Below are 12,105 nucleotides of genomic sequence, written 5' to 3' on the forward strand. Positions count from 1 at the left end.
TCAAAAAATTCCGTATTTCGGAATATTTGGATATGAGATACTCAATCTGTAATAAACAATAATAATTAAAACCCAGCATCAAAACTTGTAGCCTGAATAGGGTGTGCTATGAATTAGTACTTGGAAGCAGTAGGTAGAGCATAGGCAGCAATGAAAAAACAAGATACAATATTAGTTAGGACAGTGGCTCCAAAATGGGTGCTGCGGGTTATTGGTTCAAGTCCAAATCAAGGGGCAGATATATTAACCTGGAGAAGGCATAAGGAAGTGATAAACAAGTGATATGTGCAAGTTGATAAACACACCAGCCAATCAGATCCTAACTGTTAATTTACATATTAGAGCGGATTGGCTGGTGTGTTTATCACCTTGCACATATCACTGGTTTATCACTTCCTTATGCCTTCTCCAGGTTAATACATCTGCCCCCAAGTTATCCGTCGGTGTGATAGACAAAACCAGTGCTGGTTACTGACGGTCATTAGAAACAGAAGTGAAACTTTGTCCTCCACCACATGACTGTACCCAAGGAAAACAGGGAAGAACAATTTTCTCAATTTAATAATTTTTGCTGAATTTCTTAAGAAACATTTGGCCTAGCATGCTGTGTAAAAAACTAACTTCTGTACCAGGCTTTGGTTGCTGAAAACAGGTACAGATGTGATGCACCTATCCTCAAATTGCACCAAATAACCCCCTCAGGCGCACCACACAGTATTTTGCAACTTAGCTGCATCAAAAAATTAGTCCTAAGTAACTCATACACTATAAGTAAACAGAGGCAAAATGGAGGAAATTTAGAACAATGAAGAAAAAAGTATGCCGTGTGTAAAAAGGGAAAAGATAGGTCTGATACGAGTGACCTGCACCGTTAATCGTTATGCTTAATATGCAACTTTATAACAAATTTATGCTACAAAAATACTGTGCCTAAGTAATTAGTACACTATAGGCATAGACATAAAATTTACGAAAAAGCACAAAAGTCTCGTAACGTATGGCCCAAAAGTACTGCATACCGACTTGTTTACCCCTGCCTGCTTAAAAATGGACATAACTAAGAAAACAATCTGTATAGCCATCTCTTTAATAAAAGGCAAATAAACTGGAAACATACGGTCTTATGTGTAGAAAAACAACCCACAAGCCCATATGTTACATTGAAAGTCTATAAAAAATAAACTTAATGTAATTTAATGTGTATTTCACCTGGATGGAAGAAAACAAAGACCTTTCTCTTATGTCTAATGCTAGATGACACTTCCTCTGCATGCTCATAAGTAAACAATATTCCACTGACATTAAGACAATAAGAACTGACAGGTCTACAAAGCCCCCGCGTTAGAGGGTTTATGGCACAGTCATACCTTCCTTCATTGGCCTCGAGGCCTTCCACCTCGTTCATGGCCTCGCTCAGCTCATCACGTAGTCTCTGGATCTCTTCCAGCAGTTCCTGTTTCCTGCGGCGGATGTTCTCCAGCTCAATGCGTTCTTCTGGAGTCAGGTCAGCGGGGACTGGAAAGGAAGCGACAAAACAAACATTCTCAGCAGCTATTACCATGAGCAGTTAAAGCATTTCTGGAGAAAGTAAGATGCATCTCTTTGTTATATGGATGGACAGTCCTATTACTCTATGTTCCCATTACCAAAACAAAGTCAAAGTGTTTGGTGGAACCGCATCCATGGCCATTACTGGAGATTACTTTTTATCAATAGAACCAATGTTAGCAGTTACAGTCAAGGATTTAGAAACTGTTTCAAGCACAGTACTGGGCACAATAACCGCTGCTTTATTTGATACAAATATTTCCCAGCTGGCCCTAAAGACAGAAAGGCCTGTGTGTCCTTTCTGTAACTAGAAATAGGAGTTTATTGTAAAATTACCCTCCGTAATTTAATGGCATCATTTTCAGCATGAAGCAATACAAAGTTCTATTTCATGATCTTTTTTTTTTTTTTTTTTTAACCTTTTCACTGCATCCCAATACAATCCTCACTTAACACTCAATTATAATCACCCTAGATCAGTGGTTCCCAAACTTTTGTGAGTCACGGCACCCTGGAGTGTCAGATTTTTTTTTCACGGCACCCCTAGGCCACAAGTTTCTTATTGAGAAATTTAGAAAAAAATATTAGATTAAGTAAATTATTTTTATATGTCATCCTTAGGGTCAGTTGTGTGGTGAGGGACAAGAGTTGCTTCTGTATGTCCACATATTATTTAATTGGCAGCCACCAGCACTGGTTTTGCCTATTAAATTGACAATAAATAGTTTGAATTGGTCCTTGAAAACCAACCTGAGGCACCCCTGCAAGTGCCTCGCGGCACCCCAGGGTGCCACGGCACACAGTTTGGGAACCACTGCTCTAGATCAAGATTATATTGCAGTGTTCAGTATAGATCCTGAGCACAGCTACAACCACTCAAGACGATGACACCCACTCAGGTGCAGGTACTTCTGCAATATACTGTATTAATAGTAGCTATAATACCTGCAGACACCATATTTATCTACACTTAGTGATCGTCATCATCAAAATGCTGAAAAATGTATCCGTGTGCTATAAACAGAAATGTAAATGACAGTTATCTGTGCTGTACATTCGTCTTCACGGTTTAGTGCTTTGATTCAATCTCCTTACATTATGGAGTTATAGCTGTCATCTGCACTTACTAAGCAGGTACATACACTAATTCAAACAATCAAAATGCACATGGAGAGGTAAGGTAAAAAATATATATCTCTATGGTGTTATAGAGCCTGACAGTTAGAGGTACACTAAGGGGGAGATTCAAATGTTTGAAAAGTCAGTTGGGAGTCTGTTTTTTCCTATCTAATAGACAGGGGGGAAAAGAGACACCCAAATGACTTTTCAAACATTTGAATCTCCCCCTTAGTGTTTCTCTCAATGCCATTTCTATTTTAATGCATTTAACATTGGGCACTTGCACAAGCATACCTTAAACATTCATTAAACAGACTGGATCTGGAAAGCATTCTACAATGACCACGCTATGGAGAATCTTTTACACATTACAGGCAGTGAGGCACTCTGTTAGTAAAATAAGCAGGTACTGCAGGGCGTGCTGCTGCGGTCAATAGGATTTGGCTGTCTCTCTCTCCACAGCATTAGCAGCTCGTCATCAAATCGTTAGTGCAGTATAGATGTAGGAGGAGACGCAGACAGGCTTTGGATACGAGTATTGGCTAGACACAACTTAGGTCAAGTCATTAGGTCGACCATGGAAGTCAACATGCATTAGGTCGACGTGTACTAGGTCGACAGGTCAAAAGGTCAACATGGGTTTGACTGTTTTTGGCGTCGTTTTCTCCGTTAAGTGAAGGGGAACCCCATTTAGAGCACCGCTTCGCTCACCATGATTCGGGCAAGGTGCCTCGCTCTGCTACTGCTTCGCTCGGCACAGGTTACCGTTCCAATCATAGTCCACGTGGATTGTTAAGTATGAAAAAATCCCCCCAAAAATGAGGACTTAAAAAAAAAAAAAAAAACTCATGTCAACCTTTTGACCTAGTACAGGTCAACCTAATGACCATGTCGACCTATTGACCATATCGACCTAATGCATACCGACCTTCAATTGTCGACCTAAGCTGTGTCGACCTAACAACCGTATCCCTTGGATACCCTCCCCATTCTTTGCAGGACAGGGTCACTTGCCATCTCCACTGAGTCAATCACAGCTTTTCAAACTTGTGACCAGCAGCTGACTGGGCTGTCCAGAAGCAGTGTTTAGGGTAATGGAAAGCCACATCTTCATCCTGGAGGCATGGCAGTCAGTGTCAAATCAGGGTGATTGCTCATCCTAATATACCTTTTGGCTCCAGAGTAGTGCAGGCAACAATGATCCTTTTCTGCCTTTTGCAGTATGACCATGATCACGCCTCCGGCCCACAGCAGTACAGTCTCTACCCCCTTCTCCCACAAAAGTTCATAGGCTCTAGCCACATTTATAATTATTGATGTGCCAAATGGAATCGGCACATTCACGTGTTGCAAAACCCCCTCTGACAATGTTACATACAGGAAGTTGTATCATATGCCAAAAACAATTCTGCATTGCATCCATTTTAATGTATAGGATTATTAGTGTTCACTCTAGGAGTGAAAAGTGGCAGGGCGCCGGACTCCGGTGGCACATGTGCGCGCGCGCTGCGAAGCCGTGCGCGTGTCCGAAACGGGGGCGCGACCACGCAAATTAGGGGGCGTGGCCATGTCTGTCATTTTAGGGGGCGGTGTGGCCCACAGACGCTACTATAGAGAGCGTCTGTGGCCGGCGACGTCACTGTTGGGGGCGTGCCCAGAACCTCCGTCGGTGCTGGGCTTCCCCCAGCCCTCTCCCAATGCGTGAATGGATGCCGCGCGCATGCGCACGACATCTATACACGCTGGGAGGGCAGGAAGCGGGCGGCTGTTCTAGCAGGGCGCCGCAAAAGGGGCAGGGCGGGTTTTGCCTGCTAAAAAATGGGCCTCGACTGAACACTAGATTATTAGTATTGCTGTTTGCTTGCATAATGCTAACAGACTATGCACTACTTTTTAAAGCATAGTGTCCCATTCACATTAATCCCTGGTAACCCCCACCCAAAAAAAAACAAAAAAAACAACAACCCAGACACCAAGGGGTATATTTACTAAGCTCCCGATTTGGACCAATTTCGTGTTTTTTCTTCAAAGTGTCATCTCGGGAATTTACTAAGCACAAATCTCGGCAGTGATGAGGGCATTCGTATTTTTTTTGAAGTCCAAGAAAAAAAATACGAATGAATACACCATCGGTCAAATACGCTTGTTATTTGATAGAACTCGGTCACACTGCCGGCAATAGCCAAACACTGTCGTGAATAAATACAAATCGTAAAAAAAAGCAGTTTTAAAATAGACCTGCTTTTTTTTTTTACCGTGTTCTGATAAACATGCATGGATCTCACGGATCCGTGCATGCCTATCAGTGGGAAGGGGTGGGAAAGTGTTAATTTGTATTTAAAAAAATGCGTAAGCAAAACCAGCCTCGGGCTCTTTGAGCCGGTCCTGGTTCACAAAATATGGGAAAAAAAATGACAGGGGTTCCCCATATTTCATAAACCAGCACCGGGCTCTGCGCCTAGTCCTGGTTCCAAAAATACTGGGAACTTTGCGGTCAGCGGTGAGGTTACTTTCGGTCAACCGCTGACCGCAAAGTTCCCACCATTGGATACAATGGAGCGCATAGGCGCTACGTTGTATCTCTGCCGTGTGCTGCCTGACAGACACTACAGGAGCACACAGCCAATCAGGAGAGTGCCACGACGTGGCGCGCCCTGATTGGCTGAAGGGTCCCTCTTTGACAGGAGTCAGGGGGGGTCCTGGCAGTCGGGGAAAGGGGTCCCATGTGTCAACATGGGACCCCTTTCAGTGCGTGGTCGGGTTTCCGTTTTTTTGTTTTGCCAAGTACGTGGATTATACAAAGAAAACAAGATACCCTGGATTATGAGAGTATAATTTTTTCACAGGTACCCCAAGGATTCTACATGGAGAAGAGGACCGAGCCTCGTGGGAACATAGGTAAGTATGTATGTTTGGAGGTGTGCATGTATGTAATAAACTTATACTGTCACGGTGTGTGTGTCCTGTTTTTTTGGGGGTATTTTTTTAGTAGTAGTACTACTACAGGTACCAGCGGGCCCGGTTTTCCACCACATGCTGGTACTTGTGGTTCTCCAAGTACCAGCTTGCGGGGGAGGCTTGCTGGGACTTGTAGTACTACTACTAAAAACAATATTCAATTTTTTTTCAAAAGGCTATCAGCCCCCCATCCGCGGCCCTTGGATGGGGGGGGGGGGGGGACAGCCTCGGGCTTCACCCCTGGCCCTTGGGTGGCTGGAGGGGGGGACCCCTTGATTTAAGGGGTTCCCACTCCTCCAGGGTACCCGGCCAGGCGTGACTAGTTGGGTATGTAATGCCAGGGCCGCCGGGAACAGTATAAAAAGTGTCCCCCGGCTGTGGCATTATGTACCTGGCTAGTGGAGCCCGGTGCTGGTGTCAAAAATACGGGGGACTCCTACGCTTTTTGTCCCCCGTATTTTTGGAACCAGGACCAGGCGCAGAGCCCGGTGCTGGTTTACAAAATATGGGGGAACCCCTGTCATTTTTTCCCCCATATTTTGTCAACCAGGACAAGGCCCGAGGCTGGTTTTGCTTAGGAGGGGGGACCCCACGCATTTTTTTTTTTTTGTTGCTTTTTCACAATTTATTTTTTTTACGAAAGGTGCACAATGAAGCCCTGCACGGATCTCACAGATCCGGCCGAGATTCATTGTGTTAATGTCGGCAGTGTTTTACTATTCACTCCCGTAAAACACTGCCAATAAATACGAATGACATCGACATCGGAGAACACGAAAATGCAGAATACGACAGCTTAGTAAATTAGTCGTAATAAATTTAAAGTTGCAAATTTACACTTTCGATGTCATTCGTGTTTGAACTTTTACCTCATTCTGAAAAATACAAATTTTAGTAAATATACCCCCTAGTTACAATAATAAGAATTTACTTACCGATAATTCTATTTCTCATAGTCCGTAGTGGATGCTGGGACTCCGTCAGGACCATGGGGAATAGCGGGCTCCGCAGGAGACAGGGCACATCTAAAAAAGCTTTTAGGTCACATGGTGCGTACTGGCTCCTCCCCCTATGACCCTCCTCCAAGCCTCAGTTAGGTACTGTGCCCGGACGAGCGTACACGATAAGGAAGGATCTTGAATCCCGGGTAAGACTCATACCAGCCACACCAATCACACCGTACAACTTGTGATCTGAACCCAGTTAACAGTATGATAACACAAACGAAGTAGCCTCTGAACAGATGGCTCACAACAACAGTAATAACCCGATTTTTGTAACAATAACTATGTACAAGCATTGCAGACAATCCGCACTTGGGATGGGCGCCCAGCATCCACTACGGACTATGAGAAATAGAATTATCGGTAAGTAAATTCTTATTTTCTCTAACGTCCTAGTGGATGCTGGGACTCCGTCAGGACCATGGGGATTATACCAAAGCTCCCAAACGGGCGGGAGAGTGCGGATGACTCTGCAGCACCGAATGAGAGAACTCCAGGTCCTCTTTAGCCAGAGTATCAAATTTGTAAAATTTTACAAACGTGTTCTCCCCTGACCACGTAGCTGCTCGGCAAAGTTGTAATGCCGAGACTCCTCGGGCAGCCGCCCAGGATGAGCCCACTTTCCTTGTGGAATGGGCCATTACAGATTTAGGCTGTGGCAGGCCTGCCACAGAATGTGCAAGTTGGATTGTACTACATATCCAACGTGCAATCGTCTGTTTAGACGCAGGAGCACCCAACTTGTTGGGTGCATACAATGTAAACAACGAGTCAGATTTTCTGACTCCAGCTGTCCTTGAAATATATATTTTTAATGCTCTGACAACGTCCAGTAACTTGGAGTCCTCCAAGTCGCTAGTAGCCGCAGGCACCACAATAGGCTGGTTCAAGTGAAATGCCGAAACCACCTTAGGGAGAAATTGAGGACGTGTCCTCAATTCTGCCCTGTCCGAATGGAATATCAGATATGGGCTTTTGTATGACAAAGCTGCCAACTCCGAAACTCTCCTGGCTGAAGCCAGGGCCAACAGCATGGTTACCTTCCATGTAAGGTATTTTAAATCTACCGATTTTAAAGGCTCAAACCAATGAGATTTGAGAAAATTTAGAACCACGTTCAAATCCCACGGTGCCACTGGAGGCACTATTGGGGGTTGTATATGTAGTACACCTTTGACAAAAGTTTGTACTTCAGGCACTGACGCCAATTCCTTCTGGAAGAAAATTGATAAGGCCGAAATTTGAACTTTAATGGACCCCAATTTGAGGCCCATAGAATTGAAATTCTTCCGTTGGAGCCTTCTTGGCCTCACACCACGCAACATATTTTCTCCAAATGCGGTGATAATGTTGTGCGGTCACTTCTTTCCTGGCTTTAATTAAAGTAGGAATAACTTCCTCAGGAATGCCCTTCTCTTTTAGAATCCGGCGTTCAACCGCCATGCCGTCAAACGCAGCCGCGGTAAGTCTTGGAACATACAAGGTCCCTGCTGAAGCAGATCCCTTCTTAGAGGTAGAGGCCACGGATCCTCCGTGAGCATCTCTTGAAGTTCCGGATACCAAGTTCTTCTTGGCCAGTCCGGAGCTACCAGTATTGTTCTTTCTCCTCTTTTCCGTATAATTCTCAGTACCTTTGGTATGAGAGGCAGAGGAGGGAACACATACACTGACTGGTACACCCACGGTGTTACCAGAGCGTCCACAGCTATTGCCTGAGGGTCTCTTGACCTGGCGCAATACCTGTCCAATTTTTTGTTGAGGCGAGACGCCATCATGTCCACCTTTGGTTTTTCCCAACGGTTCACAATCATGTGGAAAACTTCTGGATGAAGTCCCCACTCTCCCGGGTGAAGGTCGTGTCTGCTGAGGAAATCTGCTTCCCAGTTGTCCACTCCCGGGATGAACACTGCTGACAGTGCTACGACATGATTCTCCGCCCAGCGCAGAATCCTTGCAGCTTCTGCCATTGCACTCCTGCTTCTCGTGCCGCCTTGTCGGTTTACGTGGGCGACTGCCGTGATGTTGTCGGACTGGATCAACACCGGCTGACCCTGAAGCAGCGATTTTGCCAGGCTTAGAGCATTGTAGATCGCTCTTAGCTCCAGTATATTTATGTGAAGAGACGTCTCCAGGTTTGACCACACGCCCTGGAAGTTTCTTCCCTTTGTGACTGCTCCCCAACCTCGTAGGCTGGCATCCGTAGTCACCAGGACCCAGTCCTGTATGCCGAATCTGCGGCCCACTAACAGATGGGCAGTCTGCAACCACCACAGGAGAGACAACCTTGTTCTCGGTGACAGTGTTATCCGCTGATGCATGTGCAGATGCGATCCGGACCATTTGTCCAGCAGATCCCACTGAAATGTTCGTGCATGGAATCTGCCGAATGGAATCGCTTCGTACGAAGCCACCATCTTTCCCAGGACTCTTGTGCATTGATGTACTGACACAGTTCCTGGTTTTAGGAGGTTCTTGACAAGTTCGGATAACTCCCTTGCTTTCTCTTCCGGGAGAAATACCTTTTTCTGAACCGTGTCCAGAATCATGCCCAGGAACAGCAGATGTGTTGTCGGGGTCAATTGAGATTTTGGAAGATTTAGAATCCACCCGTGTTGCTGAAGCACTACTTGTGTTAGCGCTACACCGACTTCCAGCTGTTCTCTGGACTTTGCCCTTATCAGGAGATCGTCCAAGTAAGGGATAATTAATACGCCTTTTCTTCGTAGAAGAACCATCATTTCGGTCATTACCTTGGTAAAGACCCGAGGGGCCGTGGACAACCCAAACGGCAGCGTTTGAAACCGATAATGACAGTCTTGTATCACGAACCTGAGATACCCTTGGTGTGAGGGGTAAATCGGGACATGTAGATAAGCATCTTTTATGTCCAAGGACACCATGAAGTCTCCTTCTTCCAGATTCGCTATCACTGCTCTGAGTGACTCCATCTTGAACTTGAATTTCTTTATGTACAGGTTCAAGGATTTCAGATTTAGAATAGGCCTTACCGAACCGTCCGGTTTCGGTACCACAAATAGTGTGGAATAATACCCCTTTCCCTGTTGTAGGAGGGGTACCTTGACTATCACCTGCTGAGAATACAGCTTGTGAATGGCTTCCAAAACCGACGTCCTTTCTGAGGGAGACGTTGGTAAAGCAGACTTTAGGAACCGGCGAGGGGGAGACCTTTCGAACTCCAGCATGTAACCCTGAGATACTATCTGCAGGACCCACGGGTCCACTTGTGAGTGAACCCATTGATTGCTGAAAATCTTGAGTCGACCCCCCACCGTTCCTGAGTCCGCTTGTAAAGCCCCAGCGTCATGCTGATGGCTTTGTAGAAGCCGGGGCGGGCTTCTGTTCCTGGGCAGGGGCTGCTTGCTGCTCTTTCTTACCCTTTCCTCTGCCTCGCGGCAGATAAGACTGTCCTTTGGGTCGCTTTTTATAGGAGCGAAAGGACTGCGGCTGAAAAGACGGTGTCTTTTTCTGTTGGGAGGGGGTCTGAGGTAAAAAAGTGGATTTGCCGGCAGTTGCCGTGGCCACCAGGTCCGAAAGACCGACCCCAAACAATTCCTCTCCTTTATATGGCAATACTTCCATATGCCTCTTGGAATCCGCATCACCTGACCACTGTCGCGTCCATAAACTTCTTCTGGCAGATATGGACATCGCGCTTACTCTTGATGCTAGAGTACAAACATCCCTCTGAGCATCTCGCATATAAAGGAAAGCATCCTTTAATTGCTCTAGAGTCAATAAAATACTGTCCCTATCCAGGGTATCAATATTTTCAGTCAGAGAATCCAACCACACTACCCCAGCACTGCACATCCAGGCTGAGGCTATTGCCGGTCGCAGTATAACACCAGTATGTGTGTATATACTCTTCAGTGTAGTTTCCAGCCTCCTATCTGCTGGATCCTTGAGGGCGGCCGTATCAGGAGACGGCAACGCCACTTGCTTTGATAAACGTGTGAGCGCCTTATCCACCCTAGGGGGTGTTTCCCAGCGCGCCCTAACCTCTGGTGGGAAAGGGTATAATGCCAATAACTTCTTGGAAATTAGCAGTTTTCTATCGGGGTTAACCCACGCTTCATCACACACGTCATTCAATTCCTCTGATTCTGGAAAAAATACAGGTAGTTTTTTCACCCCCCACATAATACCCCTTTTTGAGGTACCAGCAGTATCAGAGATCTGCAAAGCCTCCTTCATTGCCGTGATCATATAACGTGTGGCCCTATTGGAAAATACGTTTGTTTCTTCACCGTCGACACTAGATTCATCTGTGTCGGTACCCGTGTCGACTGACTGAGGTAAAGGACGTTTTACAGCCCCTGACGGTGTCTGAGACGCCTGAACCGGTACTAACTGGTTTGCCGGGCGTCTTATTTCGTCAACTGACTTTTGTAATGTGCTGACATTATCACGTAATTCCATAACTAAAGCCATCCATTCCGGTGTCGACTCCCTAGGGGGTGACATTACCATCATCGGCAATTGCTCTGCCTCCACACCAACATCGTCCTCATACATGTCGACACACACGTACCGACACACAGCAGCCACACAGGGAATGCTCTAATCGAAGACAGGACCCCCTAGCCCTTTGGGGAGACAGAGGGAGAGTTTGCCAGCACACACCAAAAGCGCTATAAATGTATATAAACAACCCTAGAAGGTGTTGTTTACTATATATGCGCTCTTAATATATAAATATTTATGCCCCCCTTCTCTTTGTTACCCTGTTTCTGTAGTGCAGTGCAGGGGAGAGACCTGGGAGCCTTCCTCACCAGCGGAGCTGAGCAGGAAAATGGCGCTGAGTGCTGAGGAGAATAAGCTCCGCCCCTTTTTCGGCGGGCTTTTCCCCGGTTTTTAAGAAACTGGCCTGGGTTAAAATACATACATATAGCCTTAATGGCTATATGTGATGTATTTATTTTGCCACTAAAGGTAATTATATTGCTGCCCAGGGCGCCCCCAGCAGCGCCCTGCACCCTCCGTGACTGAGTCAGTGAGCCGTGTGACAACAATGGCGCACAGCTGCCGTGCTGTGCGCTACCTTCAAGAAGACTGAGGAGTCTTCTGCCGCCTGCTTTCCGGACCTCCGTTCTGCCGTCTCTTCAGCGTCTGTAAGGGGGATCGGCGGCGCGGCTCCGGGACGAACCCCAGGCTGACCTGTGTTCCGACTCCCTCTGGAGCTAAGTGTCCAGTAGCCTAAGACTCCAATCCATCCTGCACGCAGGTGAGTTGGAAATCTCTCCCCTAAGTCCCTCGATGCAGTGATCCTGTTGCCAGCAGGAATCACTGAGATTGAAACCTAAAAAAAAACTTTTCTAAACAGCTCTTTAGGAGAGCCACCTAGATTGCACCCTCTCGGACGGGCACAAAAACCTAACTGAGGCTTGGAGGAGGGTCATAGGGGGAGGAGCCAGTACGCACCATGTGACCTAAAAGCTTTTTTAGATGTGCCCTG

The 12,105-nt window shown here is 46.2% G+C and overlaps 1 protein-coding gene across 1 annotated transcript in view; it reads right to left on the reverse strand.

Moving 5' to 3' along the window:
- CYTH2 (cytohesin 2) overlaps positions 1-12,105 on the reverse strand; it is an 85,189-nt gene that overhangs the window by 25,828 nt on the left and 47,256 nt on the right. Inside the window, exon 2 of the mRNA XM_063942793.1 lies at positions 1,368-1,515. Within this exon, the coding sequence (XP_063798863.1) occupies positions 1,368-1,515 (148 nt within the window). The remainder of the gene's footprint in view (positions 1-1,367; positions 1,516-12,105) is intronic.

The sequence above is a fragment of the Pseudophryne corroboree genome, chromosome 10 (genome assembly GCF_028390025.1).
Source record: "Pseudophryne corroboree isolate aPseCor3 chromosome 10, aPseCor3.hap2, whole genome shotgun sequence".
Classification (NCBI taxonomy): Eukaryota; Metazoa; Chordata; class Amphibia; order Anura; family Myobatrachidae; genus Pseudophryne; species Pseudophryne corroboree.